Here is a 20,286-nt window from a genome sequence, read left to right on the forward strand (position 1 = left end):
TGTGAAATGGTGCACGCCATGAGTAGCAAAGGTACATCAACTTCATATGAGCCTTCCTGGACATTTGGGATCTGTGTAAAAAAACTCTTGTTCTGCAACATATTTATGCATTGTTTGTTCTTATAGCAGTGTGGGAAATATTAAATCAGCTGATGGTTATTTTCATACCATTATGGCACATGGAACCTTATTTTGGGGAGATCAGCCCCTAGCTAGAAAAGTGCTATATGCGCAGACAAGAGACGTAAGTATCATGAGTGGAGTCCACTCTAGAGTCACTTGTAGATATCTGTTTAAGGAACTTGAAATCCTCACATCCACTGCAGAATATATATTCTCCCTGATGAGTTTCGTAAGGGAAAGGAGGCTGCTTTTTAATCCTAATAGTGTGTATCATAGTCATGATACTGGAAGAAGAGAGTTTACTGGCTGCTTCCCTTTTCTCTTTATTGATGTTGACAAATAGCTTATTCTGCAAGAATATGCGATTTCACACATGCAGCCATTGCCCGGCTTGATAATATTGGTTGTGTCATGTTATGCATAAAAGTATTAGTAGCAATGGGCAGTTAGCAACAGCAAAACAATCATTACAAATCAATCATTACATAGGTAAAGAAAATTCCTTAAAGTTTTTTATATGTTGTGACACTATTTGCAAGTAAGTCGTGTGCCCAATACTATTAAATCGCAGTGCATTTTAAGCACTATGCTTTGCCCTACTTTTGCGCTATGGGAGAAGCCACCAGCACTACATATAAATTTATAGGAAACGTGTTGGCCTTTGACTGAAAATATCATGTTATGTTTTGAAAATGGGTCATTAATTCATTAGCTTGTCTCATAGATTTGTTGAGAGATTATTTTACAAGACTAACCAAATTGGAGCAGTACATGTTCTCATCAAAGAAACTATTTCAGTTAATACTCTGTTCGTCAAAAACCATCTGTATAGCTTTCTCTCTTAAATAATATAAATAGAGCTTCTTTATTTATCAGGTGAAGTCCATAATATTATAAATTAAGTTGTTCTGGTGTAATGGCACTAGTGTCCGCTAGCCAACAATGCTTTAATGGCAAAGCTAGACAGACTCTTTATCATTTGATTCCGTATCACAGGAGGAAGTGAACGTAAAGGAAACCATAACGACTTGAAATTGACAGTTGATATATTATTTGAATGCATCAAATACACTTACAAGATACATACAGCTTCAACAAGATGATAAGCCCATCGTTTAATCAGATATTCTGATATAGACATGTGCGCTCTCCTCTCTCTCTCTCTCTCTCTCTCTCTCTCTCTCTCTCTCTCTCTCTCTCTCTAAGCACAGCAGCCGAATCAGAATGAACAAAAGTTAACATAAAATAGAAGGTTTATAAGAATCTCTGCCCACATTACTTTCAACAGTGTTCTGCCACTGTCACACGCCTTTGTTTAGCATAACACTTTACACTGTATTTCATTCAATACTTATTGAATTACCAGGGGATGGCACAGTTGCCATCTGAAAAGTTCGGCTAACAATTTCTGACATTGATTGCAACTGACTTTTCACAGTGTCAGACACTGGTAATTGTTTATACGATCATACTATGACATTGTACTAGCACGAGGGTGGTTTGAAAAGTTCTCGGAATCACCGCGACAGGTCATCGCTAGCGCAATGAGTTGTTCACGTGATATTCATTGGACTGTTGCCTGTAAAGATGTGCCACGTCAGTGCTCTTGGAACAAAGCTGTGGCGGTGACGTTGCTGTGTTGTTGTTCCCGCATAGTGATTTGTGAAGATGGAAAAAAATTGATATTTGAGAAAAAAAAATAGAGATTTTAGCATTGATTAAGTACTTTGTAAAGAAAGGTATGAAAGCAAAGGACATTCATGCCGATTTCCGGAATACACTGGGGGACTCTGCTCCTTCGTATTCAACTGTTGCCAAGTGGACAAATGAATTTAAATTTAGTCGGGAGAGCTTAGATGATGATCCGCACAGTGGTCGGTCAAGATGTTTCACTAATCTAGAAATCATTGCAAAAGTGCACAAAATGGTGATGGAGGATCGCCGATTGAAAGTGCGTGAAATTGCTCATGCTTGTCAGATGCCATCTGAAAGTTACATCACATTTTAACTGAAGAATTAGAAATGAAAAAAATTATCTGCAAGAAGGGTGCCATAACTCTTGACACTGGATCAAAAACACATGAGAATGGACTTATCAGAACAATGGTTGTCCTGTTTTAGGAGAAACGAACAAGATGTTTTGCACTGGTTTGTGACCACAGATGAAACTTGGGTGCACTACTATAACCCCGAGACAAAACAACAGCCAGAGCAGTGGAAACATGCCGATTCTCCACCACCATAGAAAGCAAAGACAATTCCTTCTGCAGGAAAGGTCATGGCATCAGTGTTTTGGGATGCAAAGGGGATTCTGTTTGTAGATTATCTCCCCACTGGGCAAACAATTACTGGAGAATACTATGCTAACCTCTTGGACAAATTGCAACAAAGGATACACGAAAATAGGCCGGATTTAGCAAGGAAGAAAGTCCTCTTCCATCAAACAATGCGCGCCCGCACATGTGCCATTGCCATGGCACAATTACACTAAGGTATGAATTGAATTGTCGACACAGCTGGCTTATTCAAGTGATATGGCTCCGCTAGACTTCCATCTCTTCCCAAAACTGAAATTTTTTTTTGATGGGCGAAGATTCATTTCAAATGAAGAATTGATAGCCAGAGTTGACAACTATTTTGCAGGCCTGGAGGAAACTCATTTTTCAGATGGGATCAAGGCACTGGGACGTTGTTGGACCAAGTGCATTAATCTATTAGGAGACTACATTGAAAAATTAAAAAAAAAAAAAGTTTTAGTAATGTAAGTTCTTTTTTTTTTTTTTTATTCCGTTTTGAGAACTTTTCAAACCACTCTCGTGGTTACATTATACAGAATAATAATTCACTAAGTTTGTAAATGAACAAGTATTATTATTATTATTATTATTATTATTATTATTCATCAATACTTGCAGTCTGGTACGTGTCACATTTGCTAGGAACGAAAGTTATTAAGCTTTCCCATTTTGCATGGCCAGAGGAAAAACCTACAGCAGTAAAAAATCTGGACGGAAGACTTCAGACTGCCAATATCTGTGTTTTGCTTGTTTTTAATTTCACGAGGTTGATATTACAGTACATGAATGGTCAGTTATTGATGTGCTCATTGCACCCTTTTGGTAAAATAATCTTTCATATTGTGTGCGACGCACATTAATATTGGTGGTTACTTGACATACTACATCAGTACGTTACAATTGGAAACAAATGAAATCAATCATATTCTTTACATAATACATAGAAAAACACAGACATGTATGGAGAATCTAGATTTGTACAGCTACCCTTTCATGTTTTGAACATTACCAAACATCTAATACATTGAAATAGTTTGACAGTTTGTATTCATGGTTATGCTATGTAAACAGCATGCTGCAATGCCTCCTCCTCCAGCACAATGATCACTTGCCCATGATGGCACGCGTAGTCACAGTGGTGAGTTTGGCGGGCGAAGTTGTACATATGGTGGAGGATTGACTAGTTGTGCTTGTACATGAAGGCTGGCAATGCGGTAGTTAGCTATGTCCTTCACTTCACCTGGATCGAGTACATGCAAATAATGTTGGCAGTATCAGCATTCTACTAAAATGCTAATGGTTTATAGCTGTAAGAAACATAGCACATAATCACATTAGTACACTATGAGGACGTTCACTATTTGTGTCGTTTCAACTCAGTTTGTTGTCCATGGTTGTCTTTTGCTAATCTTGCCAGTTCATTTTGCTTTCATGTAATGTTGCCACACAATGTTCATACATTTCACCAACTGGCCATAGATGGTTTAATTTACGGATGCCAAACAAAAAACTGTATTTGGTCCATCACGCATCCCACGGTCATATTTTTTAGGCTTGCTCCACGATTCACTGTGCAACAAAATGTCCAGAATCCATAATGTCAGTTCATTCTCTCACTAGAACAGTCTGACACAAGAGTCGCACCACATCAGCTAATTTCTGTCCGTTGATGCATCAATCTATGGGAAATAACCACAGTTTTCACATTAGACACAGGCTGAGACTCGGGATTCACAATTTCAAACAATGCATTTTAACATAGCATCACATTTATCTTCACATTTTCAGTTGAATTGTGCTTTTCTTTCAACCATGAACGTTATGGGTTGTTAGAAGTTTGCCTTCTTAGCCTGTTTGCTTGTACACTTCACTCCTGTTGACTTGGAATTACTTATGCATAGCTGTGGCCTGATTTCACAAAGACTGTGTGTTTGTAGCATATGTTACATTTAACGTATTTTGCATTTGTTTATTGAATTACTCAGGCCACGTGTGCGTGTTCCTTGTATAAAAGACAAACAACATTATTCAATATACTTTTTCAAATCCTTAGAAGGATATAACCCTTTCATGTTCACTGTTATGGGACAAGTTAATCTGTAGCTGCCCACCCCCTCCCCCCTCCCACAAGATTACCCCAGTTACCTGGTACGGCTCAGCATGAAGTAATTGCCATTTCTTAGTTAGGCCCTTTATGCTGGACGACTTTGGAAGAGTCCTCAACAAGACTAGTTCATTCACCTAAGGCATAGGTTTGAACTTAAGTCAGTTTTTTAAATTGTATTTGGCTTTTCAAGTATCAGTCTCCTTGGTGAGGTGCACTAATGTATTATTTATTTTCGTACTTACATCTGGTTCCAGTTGAGGTAACTTTGGAATTGGGTTGGCCCGGCTGTCTTCTCTCGTGGGATATAACCTGTTGAAGTGTGTGGTAAATTATTAAACACTTCTTCAAACGGCTGAACATACTTGACCCATTTTGTATGTTGCCTGTGAGCATAAATTCTGATTAATTTATTAAGCTACTTGAACACCCTTTCAACTGGGCTACTTTATGGATGGAAACGAGAGGTCAATACCTGAGTTATCTCTTGTTCTTGTAGAAATTGCTTCCATTTTGTGCTGACAAAATGTGATACGTTATCAGATGGCAAGCCTTTTGTTTTCCATCATTTGCTATAGAATTAGTCATTATTCTCCTGATAATCAGGGTGGAAGTGGTAGTTTTACTTGTAAATAATTTTAAGCATTTAGAGAACACCACATGGGCTGCTGTTAAGTGCTTTACACCCCAGCGAGTGGCTGGGAGTGGCCCACAGATGTCTATTGATGATGTTAATTCTAATGGTTTTACGGGAATTATTGGATGGAGTTCAGTTTCCGTGGATACATTAGTATGTTTGGCCTTATGACATGTAACACATTTCCTTACCAAATTACACACCCTCTTTTTGAGGTTAGGGTAATAATAGTAATTGGAAATTTTCTTCGTACACTTTTAAATTCCAAAGTGCTCTCATGTGTTGTGGGTGCACTAGATCAGATTGTAAAAACGACTGTGACAATACACAAATACATCAGTTGTCATCCAGTACTTTTTTTGATGGAATAGTATACCATTTCATATATATTATAATGGTTGGCCAACTCATCACGTGGGTCACTTATTAGCTTCAGAGATGAACTTTGTACAAGTGATAACACACACTCCTCCCCCCTGCCCCTGCCCCTGCCCCTGCCCCAGGGGACTTGCAAGTCTTTTGTGAATATATGCTTGGCATACAGGGGACCTCTGCCCTTGCAGTACTCCTTTCTTTTCTCTCCTGCATGTCTGTCGTCCTACTATTCTTTCTCTCCTCCCTTGGGGACCAGGTGAAGGCAACCTCTGTCTAATAAACAGAAATGGAATGAACTCAAAGAAATGGCGAATCTTCCAGTTGCATCCCACTACCTCATAGTATCATGCACAGGAGGAGACAAGAACTTTCCTACAGTGAACCCGTTCATCATTCTGAAAGGTATGGGTACAATTGCAGGCTCACCAGAGTCCTGCATTCGCTTACACAGTGGACCTTTGCTTTTTGAGACAGACAGTGCCTTTCAAGCCCCAAAACTGCTTTAAGCTACACTCCTCCATGGATACCCTGTTCGTGTAGTCTCGTCAAACACTGACTTCTTCATGTGGTGTCATATACACTCGTCTGCCTGATAGTATGACTGAAGAAGATATGCAACATTATCCATCTTATGAGGGCATAACCACAGTCCATCAGGTTTTGAAGAGGGTTGATGCAAAGTTACTGGCTACCCATACCCTTTTCGTTATGTTTGATCAACTGAAGCTCCTGTCGATAATCAAGGCAGGCTATGAAGTTATCCATGTCAGACCCCTCATACCAAACCCAGTGCATTGCTATCAATGTCAGCATTATAATTGTACTCGCATGTCCTGGAAAAACACCGCCAGATGTGTAACTTGTGACAAGGATGTGCATGAGGGAGATTGCCCATCTCCTCCCTGCTGCGTCTGATGCACTGGCAACCATACCACTTCAACCTGTGACTGCCCTGTGTACCTTGATGAGCTAGCCAGTCGGGAGATCTTGGTGAAGGATAAGGTACCCCTCAATATTACTCGCAAAATGTTAGCTAGGCGAAATTCTTACATAGCAGTATCTGGCAGTTACAGTACCATTGTCGCTACGTCACGACCTATTAAAGATATGGCCATGTGGACCTGCGACCTCCAGTTCAGTGCTATGGTTGTGAAGTTATGCAGTGCTGCGGTGACATCCTCATCTCTGCCCACTACAGTTGCTCATAACACCAAAAACCATTCGCCCACACTGACAATGGAAATTTATAAAGGAATTCTCCAGAGATGACTTCTTGCACGCATTAAGTCAGCAAACATCTGGGTCCGCACCTGACAAATGCAAGGGTGCTAAGAAGTCGACCAGAGATAAACGTTCTTCCCATTCTCCAACTCGGAGATCCTCTACAACAGTGACACCACCTGACACCTCAGTCCGGCTGCCTCTATTTCATCAGTGTGAATCACCCACTGATTCTCCACCCTGGAGTCAGCTGATTGACACAGGGAGGCTACTGGCACCTTTGAAGAAATAATGGAACAGGATCCTCCAACCTCAGTACCCTGTAGTAGTACTCAGCTGAAATCTGGCACTCAGCAGCCACCAGCCACCATAGTAATTGCCTCTTATAAGAGGAATATCTCCTATCATCTAATGTGGCTTTTCTCCAATGGAACATTCATGGCATCAGATCAATGGGGCAGACTTACAGCTGCTAATGGAATCGCAATTCCCAGTTGTCTTAGGCCTTCAAGAAATGAAATTACGCCCTCAGGACCACTTTGACCTTTTACATTTCACTCCAGTAGGTTTCAAACTTCCTTCCGAGGAAGGAACTCCAGCTCAGGGAGACTTATGACGCTCATTCGGAACAGCATGCATAGCCAAACCATTTCATGGAATACCCACCTACAAGCTGTTGCTGTCTATCTTTCTCTTCCCAGTTATAACTTTTCGCTTTGTAATATCTACGTACCCCTGTCATCTCATCTCACCAGGGCAGACATACTGCAGCCTGCCGCTCAGCTCCCTCAATCCGTTTTGCTACTTGCCAACTTTAGTGCCCACTGCCCCATTTGGGGCTCTCTGAGGACCTGCCCGAGACACTCTCTCCTGGCAGATATTCTCTACTAGTTTGCTCTCATTTCTGTCAACACCGGTGAACCAACATTTATTTTAGATTCTACACGTAATGTTCTCACACCTGGCTGTCTCGTTCTGTAATATGCAGTTTGCCCACCATCTAGAGTGGTTCGTCTCTCTGATGTATACTCAAGCGACCATTTTCTGTTCATAGTTCACCTACTAACTCTTGCCCCGTGTGTGTGTGTGTGTGTGTGTGTGTGTGTGTGTGTGTGTGTGTGTGTGTGTGTGTGTGTGTCAAGACCAACTGGCACCTTTACAAAGCTGATTGAAGGCTCTACTCATCACTGGCAACCTTTAACAGACAAAATTTCCACAGCAGTGATGATCAGGTAGAGTACCTTCTGAAAGTTATCCTTACCGCTGCAGATTATTCCATCCATCGAACCTCCACCCTGCTTTAACATGTCTCAGTCCTCTGGTGAACTAAGGAATTCCACGCTGTGGTTCTTGTGCAGAGATGTGCTCTCTGTGTCTTACAACGCCATCCCACAAATGAGAACTGTGTTCGTTATAAACAATTACATGCAAAGTGCCATTGCATTATCAGAGATAGCAAAAAAGCTAGTTAGAGCTGTTTTACTACGTCTTTTAACAGTTTTACTCCCTCTTCTGTTGTTAGGGTTAACCTAGATCGGATTTCTGGAATCAAGGTGTCTCTCCCAGTTCCTGCTGTGAGTGTAGTGAATGATGCCATTGTGGGCCCTATTGATATTTCCAACACCGTGGGTCAATACTTTGCAGATATCTCGAGCCCCGCCCATTACCATCCCGCCTTCTTACTTTGGAAACAAGTGATGAAGGAGGCACAGGAGATAACTTTTCCATCTCAGACTCGAGGATGCTACAATACTGTTTTTACTTTGAAGGAGCTCAAACATGCTTCTCACCTCATCACGGTCATCCTCTCCAGGATCAGACAATAGACATTTAGATATTGCAGCATCTCTCTCTTGACAGCAAGAACTTTCTCCTTCCTATGTACAATCGCATCTGGACAGAGGGCGTTTCCCAGACATCAGCGTGAAGCCACTGTATTGCTCATACCCAAGGCTGATAAGGACAAACATATTGCATTCAGCTACCACTCAATTTCCCTCACCAGCAGTGGGAACGCACTGATGCTCAAATTGTTATAGGCACTGAAAGCTGGCTAAACCCGGATATAAGCTCAGCTGAAATTTTTGCGAAGAATCTAATGGTGTTCCGAAAGGATAGGCTAAACACGGTTGGCGGTGGCTTGTTTGTTGCTGTCAGAAGTAGTTTATCTTGTCGCGAAATTGAAGTAGATACTTCTGTGAGAGTTAGTATGGGCAGAGGTCATTGTTTGCAACCGGAATAAAATAATAATGGGATCCTTTTACCGACCTCCCAGTTCAGATGATACAGTTGCTGAAAGGTTCAAAGAAAACTTGCGTTTGTACAATAATAGTTGGTGGTGAGTTTAATTTACTCTCGATATGTTGGTGAAAATACATGTTTAATTCCGGAGGTACGCGTAAAATATCATCAGAAATTGTGCTAAACGCATTCTCTGAAAATTATTTCGAGCAGTTAGTTCATGAGCCCACGCAAATAGTAAATGGTTGTGAAAACACACATGACCTCTTGGCAACAAATAATCCTGAGTTAATAACGAGCATCAAAACCGATTCAGGGATTAGTGAACACAGAGTTGTCATAGCGAGATTGAATATTGTAATCCCCAAATCCTCAAAAAATAAGTGAAAAATATACCTATTCAAAAAAGCAGATAAAAATTCACTTGATGCCTTCCTAAGAGACAATCTCCACTCATTCCAAATTAATAATATAAGTGTAGACCAGATGTGGCTTAAATTCAAAGAGATAGTATTGGCAGCAATTGAGAGATTTATACCAAATAAATTGACAAACACTGGAGCTGATCCTCCTTGGTACACAAAACTGGTTAGAACACTGTTGCAGAAACAATGAAACAAACATACCAAATTTAAACAGACGCAAAATCCCCAAGATTGGCAATCTTTTACAGAAGCTGGAAATTTAGCGCGGACTTCAATGCGAGACGGTTATAACAGTTCCACAACGAAACTTTGTCTCGAAACTTGGCAGAAAATCCAAAGAGATTCTGGTCGTATGTGAAGTATGTTAGCGGCAAGAAACAATCGATGCCTTCTCTGCACGATAACAATGGAGATACTATCGAAGACAGTGCTGCCAAAGCAGAGTTACTAAACACAGCCTTCCGAAATGCCTTCACAAAAGAAGACAAAGTAAATATTCCAAAATTCCATCTAGAACAGCTCCCAACATGAGTAACATAGAAGTAAATATCCTCGGAGTAGCGAAGCAACTCAAATCACTTAATAAAAGCAAGTCTTCTGGTCCAGATTGTATACCAATTAGGTTCCTTTCGGAGTATGCTGATGAATTAGCTCCATACTTAACAATCATATACAACCGTTCGTTCGACGAAAGATCTGTACCCAAAGACTGGAAAGTTGCACAAGTTACACCAATATTCAAGAAAGGTACTGCGAGTAATCCACTAAATTACAGGCCCATATTGTTAACGTCGATATGCAGCAGGATTTTAGAACATATATTGTATTCGAACATTATGAATTACCTCGAAGAAAACGGTCTGTTGACACAGTCAACATGGGTTTAGAAAACATCATTCCTGTGAAACACAACTAGCTCTTTATTCACATGAAGTATTGAGTGCTATTGAAAAGGGATTTCAGATTGATTCCGTATTTCTGGAAGGCTTTTGACACTGTACCACACAAGCGGCTTGTAGTGAAATTGCGTGCTTATGGAATATTGTCTCAGTTATGTAACTGGATTTGTGATTTCCTGAGAGGTCACACTTTGTAGTAATTGATGGAAAGTCATCGAGTAAAACAGAAGTTATTTCTGGCGTTCCCCAAGGTAGTTTTATAGGCCCTTTGCTGTTCCTTATCTATATACGGTACCGGTAAACGATTTTGGAGACAATCTGAGCAGCCGTCTTCGGCTGTTTGCAGATGATTTTGTTGTTTAACAACTAATAAAGTCATCAGAAGATCAAAACATACTGCAAAACGATTTAGAAAAGCTATCTGAATGGTGCGAAAAGTGGCAGTTGACCCTAAATAATGAAAAGTGTGAGGTCATCCAGATGAGTGCTAAAAGGGAGTCGTTACACTTAGGTTACATGATAAATCAGTCTAATCTAAAAGCCGTAAAGTCAACTAAACACCTAGGTATTACAATTCTGAACAACTTGAATTGGAAGGAACACATAAAAAATGTTGTAGGGAAGACTAACCAAAGGCGCGTTTTATTGGCAGGACACTTAAAAAATGTAACAGACCTACTAAGGAGACTGCCTACACTACACTTGTCTGTCCTCTTTTAGAATACTGCTCTTTTAGAATACTCCCGGTGTGGGATCCTTACCAGGTAGGACTGACGGATTACATCGGAAAAGTTCAAAAAAGGCAGCACGTTTTGTATTATCGCGAAATATGGCAGAGTGTGTCACAGAAATGATACAGAATTTAGGCAGAAATCATTAAAAGAAAGGCATTTTTCGTTGCGACGGAATCTTCTCATGAAATTCCAATCACCAACTTTCTCCTCCGAATGCGAAAATATTTTGTTGAGGCTGACCTACATAGGTAGGAACAATCACCATGATAAAATAAAAGAAATCAGAACTTGTACCAAAAGAAAGGTGTTCATTCTTTCCGCGTGCTATAAAGATTGGAATAATAGAGAAGTGTGAAGGTGGCTCGTTGATCCCTCTGCCAGGCACTTGAATGTGATTTGCAGAGTGTCCAAGTAGATGCAGATGATCAATGGTTGGCTGGTGTGGTGGCTTGAGTCTTGGAATTTGCTAACAAATGCACAGTGTAGATTTCAGAAGCACTGCTCTGTGCTTGATCATCTAATCACCCTGTCAATCCACATTATGAACAATTTTCTGTGGAAATTCCAGATTGTAGCTGTGTTTTTTGATTTGGAAAAGGCTTACGATACCTGCTTGAGGACGGACATCTTCCATACAATGCTCATATGGGGCTTCCGAGGTCGCCTGCCCCATTTTATTCAGGAGTTTTTAAAAGACCGGGTTTTCAAGGTACATGTGGGTTCCACTTTGTCGAACACTTTTATCCGGTAGAATGAGGTGCCTCAGGGCTCTGTGCTTAGCATAGCCCTATTTGCCTTAGCAATTAACCCTATCGTGGACTGTCTCCCATGAGGCATCTCAGGTGTTCTTTTTGTCAATATCTTTGCGATCTACTGCAGCTCTCAGTGGACATGTTTACTTGAGCAATGACTTTAGCTATGTATTCACTATCTGTACTCATGGAGTGTCAACAATGGCTTCCACTTTTCACTAGAAAAACTGTCTGAACTGCTGGTGGCAGTATAAGGAGTTATTTCCACCGCCCTTGAATCTTGGTGCTGTTGCTCTTCCATTTGTTGAAACCATGAAACTCGTGGGTGTCACACATGGTAGGAAACTTTGGTGGTCCTCCCACATACCTTATCTGGCAGCACGCTGTACCCAGTCTCTAAATATCCTAAGTGTTTTAAATGGTACATTGTGGGGAACAGATCGTAAAATATTCCTCATCTTATACCAATCCCTTGCCTGATCAAAAATGGACTATGGGTGTTTTGTCTCTTCTGCATGACTGTCTGCTTTATGCCGTCTCAACACAATTCACCATTGTGGCACACACTTGGCCATTGGAGCTTTTTACACTAGCTCAGTTGCTGCCAAACTACCGCCGTCGTATCGGCATGGATGTTCTCCTCACAGATATGCATACTGTCTGTTTTTTATGACCAACCATCCATCCTGTGTGTCCTTTTTTTTTTTATTAGTCCGTTAACTGCCAATACAGGGTAAGTGTAACTCCTTTGTTGCCTCCTGGAGTTTACTTTTGTACATTGCATCAGAAGCTTAACCAATGGGTGAGAATCATGTAGAGGTCTGCTGCGTTCATCTCGGACTTAGTTCGCTTCCCAATGACGCTGTTCTAGGTTCAAATTACCTGTAAGTTTCTTGAACTTTGTACGCAGCTGGGAGACAGCACCTTTGTCTACACTGATGGCTCTAAGATCAGCCGTGGTGTTGGATGCGCCTTTGTCATTGGCAACAAACATTTTAAATACTGGCTTCTAGAACAGTGCTTGATTTCTATTGAAGAGCTTTATGCCCTCTATCAGGCCACCCAGTACATCTGACACACAGGCTTCCAAGAATGCATCCATTCACTTGCTTATGATGGAGCTAATGTGATTTTCATGTGGGTCCCTGGTCACCTTGGGGTGTTGGGGAAGGAAGCTGCTGCGAAGTTCGCAATCTGACTACCTAGGCCTTTTGGCTATTATGTCCCTTCATATGATTAAACACCTCCCAGCGGCTTGGAAGACTACCTCTTCGCCTCTTTTGTTGTGAGGAGATACTTTTAGCTAGGCTGCATATTGGGCACTGTCATTTCAGTCTCCGCCATTTGTTGAGTGGAGACTCTGCACCACACTGTGTGACAGCAACCAACCTTTGACAGTCCCCTGTTTTCTAACCCAATGCCTATTTTATAACCATTTATATTTTAATGTATGTTTGCCATCTGATTTATCAGATTTCTCGCAGATACGGCTTTAGCTGTAGATCATGTTTTAATTTTTATTCATCGTAATAATATGGCAAAGAAAATTTAATTTTCAACCATTTGAGTAACCTCCTCAAAGGGGAAGTGATCTTGTTTAGCTATCCCCTCTACTCCAGTCGATTAGGCTCCGAATATTATTGACATCAAATTCATTTGGGAATTGACCATTTGAAGTTATGACATGGGCACTAATGACCTCGGCTGTTTTGCATTCTAAAGCAACAACAAACCTACAAAAGGTAAGACGTCCTACAATCGATTGCTGAATCAGTTATTCCCACAGGGTTACACATAAAGTGAGTTGGCAGTTTATTTGAAAGGCCTCAGTAATGTAAAGGAATTGATTTCATTCATTTGTCTGAGCACTGTATAACACAGAGATAGAAAATTTTTAGGAAGTGCTTATAAATTGGCTACCTACTCTTGTAAATCGAATATTGATTGAAGAGAAGTCATCACATGTATCAGGACAATAAATTAAATAGGTAATTTGTGGAAAATAATGATATCAATGTAGATTGAGATACAATAGCAGATGCTTGTGATTTAACATTGGACGTTCAAATATTTGTTATTGATATGGTATATTGGACCCCCTCACCCCAGGTAACTGACAAATTTTTATGAGAAATTTTGATGCCTCAGTGTGCTATCTGTTGGACAGAAAGAAGGTAGTATTAATTTCTGAGTATCTTTACTGTATATTTCTTAAAGGAATCTGACAGGAAAATTGATCTAGACATGCTTTTACTTATTTAGTATTTAGTAATAGACATAAGTTTTCCTATTCGAATAGCTCCAGAGGTAGTGTCCTGGTAGATGTTGAGTTCATACAACTAGCAAAAGGTAAACAGACCTATGCCTATCTTGCAGTAAATGGATTGTCAGATTGTGGTGGACATTTTCTTCTGTTACAAAGCATAATTTTTTTGTATTTGGAGAAAGACTGAAATATATTAATTGAATAATTTGGTTATGAATAAATTTGTATCCATTTTGATCAAGCAATTAAAAACATTGGATTCCTGCATGTATCAGAGCATCCTCAGGACAAAAGGGGGTGTTAAAAAAGAGCCAGAAGCATTTTCATATTATAAACAGTAATGTAAAATCGTAAGAAACACTATAAAAAAATTAAAGAATGAGCACATACTACCAGACAATAACAACAAATCAGTGTGGAATATTGTTAAAAGAGAAATAGGAAAAAGCCATAGAAGATGATGCTGTTAGTATTTAAGAGAATGGGAGCTTTGTAAAAGACATTTCACATGACTCAGATATTTTTAATAATTACTTTTTAAAAGTTCCTTAAGAAAATTAGTTCAAGAAATTGAGAAGAGAAAGCAAAAGGTAGCTCTGTACTGAAGAGGCAAGACAAAGGAAATTAGTGAAATTCTCACACATCCCCATTCAAAGTAAAGGAAAACATCATGACCGTCAAAAGTTGAGAGTCATATGAGCTAATCTAATATCCCCAACTTGACACAAAAAAGTGAGGCCTTTTAATATGTAATGTTCCTTTGTTACATATGTAATACATCATAAACTGAGAATATTTTGTAAGACAGATTAAAATGTGTCATTGGTAGGTTTTTTTTTATAAGAGGGGTGACTCCAAAGATATTGGTAACTACTGACCAGTATCACTCCTTACACAAGTTTCTAAAGTTTTTGTGAATGGAATATACTCAAAGCTTTCATCCATGTGGGTAGTAATGGAATACTTAGTTAATCACAGTTTGAATTTAAAAATAACTGCTCTAATGAGGCAGTTATTTGTACATTCACTGAACACATAACATGGTTTTCAAGTGATAAAATATCACCAGTTGGGATCTGTGACTTACTGAAAGCCTTGGATTGTGTCTAACATAATATTGTAATAGAGAAGTTAAGTTTTTCTGGGATGCATGATTCATCAACTTCCCGGTTTAGTTTCTATTTAAGAAACAGGATGCAGAAAGTTATATTAGAATGATTAACACAAAAAGGGGACCCATATTGTTTGCATGGGAAGAAATCACAGGGAGTGTTCTACAAGGTTCGGCCATTGGCCTGTTGCTGTTTTCACCCTTTGGAAATGAAGTACCATTTCATTCGAATCAGGAGGCAGAATTCTTTCTGCTATTGTACAAGCATGCATGAAAGCATGGCCTGCTAATATGTTGAGGCTTAAACACTTTTGCCACCAGAATAATTGCCAACTTTGGGACATGGAAATAAGTAAATTAACATATTTTCGTGTATTTCTGCCCTACGGAATATTATGCTGGGGTTGCATCTCACTTGAGTAAAAAAGTTTCATTGCACGAAAGAAAGTAATTAGAACTAAGTATGGGCTTCACACAAATCCATCCCATAGACACCTATTTAAGCAATTAGGAGTATTATCCACTGCCTCACACATTTATTCACTAATGAAATTTGTTGGCAACAACCCATTGCAGTTTGTTAGTAAGTGATATATTCACAAATACAGTGCAATATAAGAAAGAAAAATTACCCACACTCCCCTTTACTTATTACATTTTTGGCACAGAATGTGGGCAGAAATTTTCATGTAATCATTGGAGAGGTACTAACTTAGTTAATCATTTCAGTTGGTGCTTTATTGTGTCTTAACAGCAGCACTAAAAAACATTTCTAAATTATCATTATCTTCTATTATTAGCACCTGATTCACGAACCACTGCTAGAATTATGTAGCATCCACCTAGTTTTGTTTTGATGTGGCATTACACCAGTGATGTTCAGGCCCTCTCTTCTAACCTGCTGAATACGGTAATTTGTTTCTGCACATTACCCCAGTGAAGTAATGGACAGGAACCCAGTACAAATGATTAAGTAACAAATTTTTCACACTCATCACTGTTCATCTCCTTTTACCCAGCCTTTTAATTACGTTGTCTATTCTTTTCGGAATATTATATATGGGCAGGCAAAACGGGGGTCAGTAGAAGTCCCCCTCACCTCATGACTTTATGGATAACACCACATCAAATGGCTTGATCAGTAGAGGTCTTTTATGCTGTATAGCCTTTTACCTACTTAATCATATCCATTAAGTGAATCATTTCCATTAAGTGCTATATGAAATTGTGAAAGAAAATGTTAGTTTAACAATTTTGTGTGTTGTAGCTTGAAGACAGCATTATGTCTCAGATTGGCACTTAACTACAGTCAGTGTCCATCCCAAGCCTGCTGTCTGATGCGTGGTAACTGGACTAAATGATTATGTCATCTTCAGAGGCAGTTGTAAAAGAATTGTATGAAATCAGCAGAAAGAATCACTTGCGAGTTCCAAGACGTTACAAGCTGTCCAGCTAGCACAACGACTATACAGAGAGTTAGAAAGAATGGGGTCCAGTAGTCAACCAGCTCTTCATAAGCCGCACGTATCTGTAGTCAGTGTTAATCGATGCTTAGTCGGTGTTAAGCGACCCTACAGGTAGTGTAAAGAGTAATGCTACTGGACAGTGGATGACTGGAAACGAGTGATATGGAGTGATGAATTGTACTATATTGTGTGGTGAACCAGTGAAAGGGTTTGGGTTTGACGAATGCCTGTAGAATATTACCTGCTATCATATGTAATGACAACTGAAGTATGGTGGAGGTGGTGTTATGTTATGGGATTGTTTCCTGTGGTTAGGGTGTGGTCCCCTTCTCGTGGTTAAGAAAATGCTAAATGTAGAAGGATGTGAACACATTTTACAGCAGTGAAGGATGTGAACACATTTTACACCATTGTGTACTGTGTCCAGTGAAGGAACAATTCACAAATGATTGTTGGTATCAGCATGACAATGAATCCTTTCTTAAGGCAGTAGCTGTGAGCCAATGGTTTGTGTACAATAATGTTCCTGAAATGGTCTGGTCTACGCAAAGTCCTGACCTGAAGCCAATGGAATGCCTTTGGGATGAGTTAGAATGTTGACTTCACACCCCCATACCCCATTGTCCAAAATCACTACCTTCTCTGGATCAGCTTTGGAGGAAGAATGGGCTGCCATTCCTCCAAATGTTCCGACACCTCATTGGAAGTGTCCCCACCAGATTTCAAGCCATCTTAAAGGCTTAAGGTGGACACACCCCATATTAGTACCCACTAGCCCACCGAATAGGTGTCCACATTTGTTTGATCAGGTAGTGTGGTAGTGTACACTATGTGATCAAAAGAATCCAGACACCTGGCTGATAAATGACTTAAATGTTCGTGGTGCCCTCCATCGGTAATGCTGGAATTCAGTATCTGTGCAGGCTAAACCATTACAGGGATGTTATTGTTGTGTAACCACTCTGCCACAGGCCGTACATTAAGAACAGGTGCTTGATCGTGTTGAAAGATGCAGTCGCCACCCCCAAATTGCTCTTCAGCATTGGGAAGCAAGAAAGTGCTCGAGATCAATGTAGGGCTGTACTGTGGTAGTGCCATGCAAAACAACAAGGGGTGCAAGCCCCCTCATGAAAAACATGCATAATACCACTGCCTCCGAATTTGACTGTTGGCAGTACACGCTGGCAGATGATGTTCACTGGGCATTCTCCATAACCTCACCCTACCATCAGATCACCACATTGTGCACCGCGATTCGTCACACCACATATCGCTTTTCCATTGTTCAATCGTCCAATGTTTAGGCTCCATACAACAAGCGAGGCATTGTTTGGCATTTACCAGTGTGATGTGTGGCTTATGAGCAGCCACTCGACCATGAAATCAAAGTTTTCTCACCTCCTGCCTAACTGTCATAGTACTTGCAATGGATCCTGATGCAGTATGGAATTCCAGTGTGATGGTCTGAATAGATGTCTGCCTATTACACATTACGACCCTCTTCAACTGTCAGTGGTCTCTGTTAGTCAACAGACGAGGTTGGCCTGTACGCTTTTGTGCTGTAAGAGTCCCTTCACGTTTCCACCTCACTATCACATTGGAAATAGTGGATGTAGGAATGTTCAGGAGTGTGGAAATCTCACGTACAGATGTATGACATAAATGACACCCAATCACCAGACCATGTTCGAAGTCCGTGAGTTCCACGGAACGCCCCATTCTACTCTCTCACTATGTCTAATGACTACTGGGGTCACTGATATGGAGTACCTGGCAGAAGGTGGCAACAAAATGGACCTAATATTATGAAAAACGTATATTTTTGGGGGTGTCCGGATACTTTTGATCATTTACTGTATTTTGACTTCCGAGGGGGGGGGGGGAAAGAGGGAGAGGGGGGAGAGAAAGAGAGAGAGGGGGGGGAGAGAAAGAGGGAGGGGGGCGGAGAGAGAGGACAGAAAACAGAAATCTAATTCCCTAGTGTGGAACATGGTAAAAAAATGACTTAACTAGAATGAAGTTTTCACTCTGCAGCGGAGTGTGCGCTGATATGAAACTTCCTGGCAGATTAAAACTGTGTGCCGGACCGAGACTCGAACTCGGGACCTTTGCCTTTCGCGGGCAAGTGCCCTACCAACGGAGGTACCCAAGCACGACTCACGCCCCGTCCTCACAGCTTTGATTCCGCCAGTGCCTCGTCTCCTACCTTCCAAACTTCACAGAAGCTCTCCTGCGAAACCTTCTGTGAAGTTTGGAAGGTAGGAGACGAGGTACTGGTGGAATTAAAGCTGCGAGGACGGGGCGTGAGTTGTGCTGGGTAACTCACTTGGTAGAGCACTTGCACACGAAAGGCAAAGGTCCTGAGTTCGAGTCTCAGTCCGGCACACAGTTTTAATCTGCCAGGAAGTTTCAATGACTTAACTGATGCAGCACTTCTGGACATAAAAATGAGGAGGAAGTGGATGTTGAGCTTTTTCCTTTTTTAGTGTCTTTGGTGAAGTAAAGGTAGTAAACAAAAATACCCCTTCTCTCTCTCTCTCTCTCTCTCTCTCTCTCTCTCTCTCTCTCTCTCTCTCTCTCGTGAAACACTGTATCAAGCTTCTACAAGTCATGTTTTTGGGTATACTGTCATCCCTGAAATTAATGTTGTATTCAAATCCCTGAAACGACTACATTCTTTATTTGCTTTTTCTGTTATTCAGGTTGTCAAATGGCTATGTGAAACATACATATCATTTACTGTTGTGCCAGCTTGAGAAGCAGCATTCAGAGGTTCGGTTTAGTGCATTCCAAATTTGTGATGTACTTTTCAGGTAAGCAATTCCGTTTATTATGCCCTATATGTCTGTCCATCTGCATTTTCCTCTCTCTCAAATAATGTTAAGAAGCATACCTCACTGTTGCAGAATCTGTCTAAAGTTGACAAATCAGTAGTTATATTTATTGCTCTGTGATATTTTAAAGTGAAAATTGTCATCATATTTTTATCCCCTTCTCTAAGGAGGTCTCACTTCTTTCGGGAACTGCTTGTGTCAGAAATGCAGCGTGTCTTGGAGCTTGCCGCTGAAACAAATCCTGACAAGCCTTTGCCAATGCCAAAAACTGTAGCCAAAGATTTAAAGCTTTTTGCTTTGAGAACAATCCAACAATGGAACAAGGAATTTGGGAGTGGTTACAAGAAGTTGCAGCTTGGATTCAATTTCTTAAAAAATTGTAAGAAGGTAAATTAGTGTTCCATTTAATAGCTAAAAGCATAGTGAACCCACCCTCAGCATAGTGCATGGTTCTGTTATAAATTTGTTATCTGGAGAATACATTCATAGTCTTTATGTTTTGCTGACGACAAATTTACAGTTTGCTGTAGTAGAATGAAGGTGTCTTTAATTTAGAAGACTGGAATGGATCTTGCCAGGACTTTTCACATCATACACTATTAAAATGATATATTGTCTGGAGATAAGTATGTATTGTGTATTTCAGGTTGATTTTGATACATTGGAGGCTCAAAGCAATGCAGAAAGGTTGCGGCAGGAAGAAGAAGAACGCCGAAAAAAAGTTCAAAGTAACAAAAAACTGAAAGCTGTTGCTCAGGAATACTCTGGTTTGTATAGTGTAATTTCTGTAATGTTGAAGGA

At 40.3% G+C, this 20,286-nt stretch overlaps 1 protein-coding gene across 3 annotated transcripts in view; it reads left to right on the forward strand.

Moving 5' to 3' along the window:
• LOC126251512 (UV-stimulated scaffold protein A-like) overlaps positions 1-20,286 on the forward strand; it is a 117,089-nt gene that overhangs the window by 15,434 nt on the left and 81,369 nt on the right. For all 3 annotated transcript variants that reach the window (XM_049951988.1, XM_049951989.1, XM_049951990.1), the window contains 3 exons: positions 19,354-19,464; positions 19,653-19,872; positions 20,132-20,252. In XM_049951988.1, the coding sequence (XP_049807945.1) occupies positions 19,354-19,464; positions 19,653-19,872; positions 20,132-20,252 (452 nt within the window). The remainder of the gene's footprint in view (positions 1-19,353; positions 19,465-19,652; positions 19,873-20,131; positions 20,253-20,286) is intronic.

The sequence above is a fragment of the Schistocerca nitens genome, chromosome 4 (genome assembly GCF_023898315.1).
Source record: "Schistocerca nitens isolate TAMUIC-IGC-003100 chromosome 4, iqSchNite1.1, whole genome shotgun sequence".
Taxonomy (NCBI): Eukaryota; Metazoa; Arthropoda; class Insecta; order Orthoptera; family Acrididae; genus Schistocerca; species Schistocerca nitens.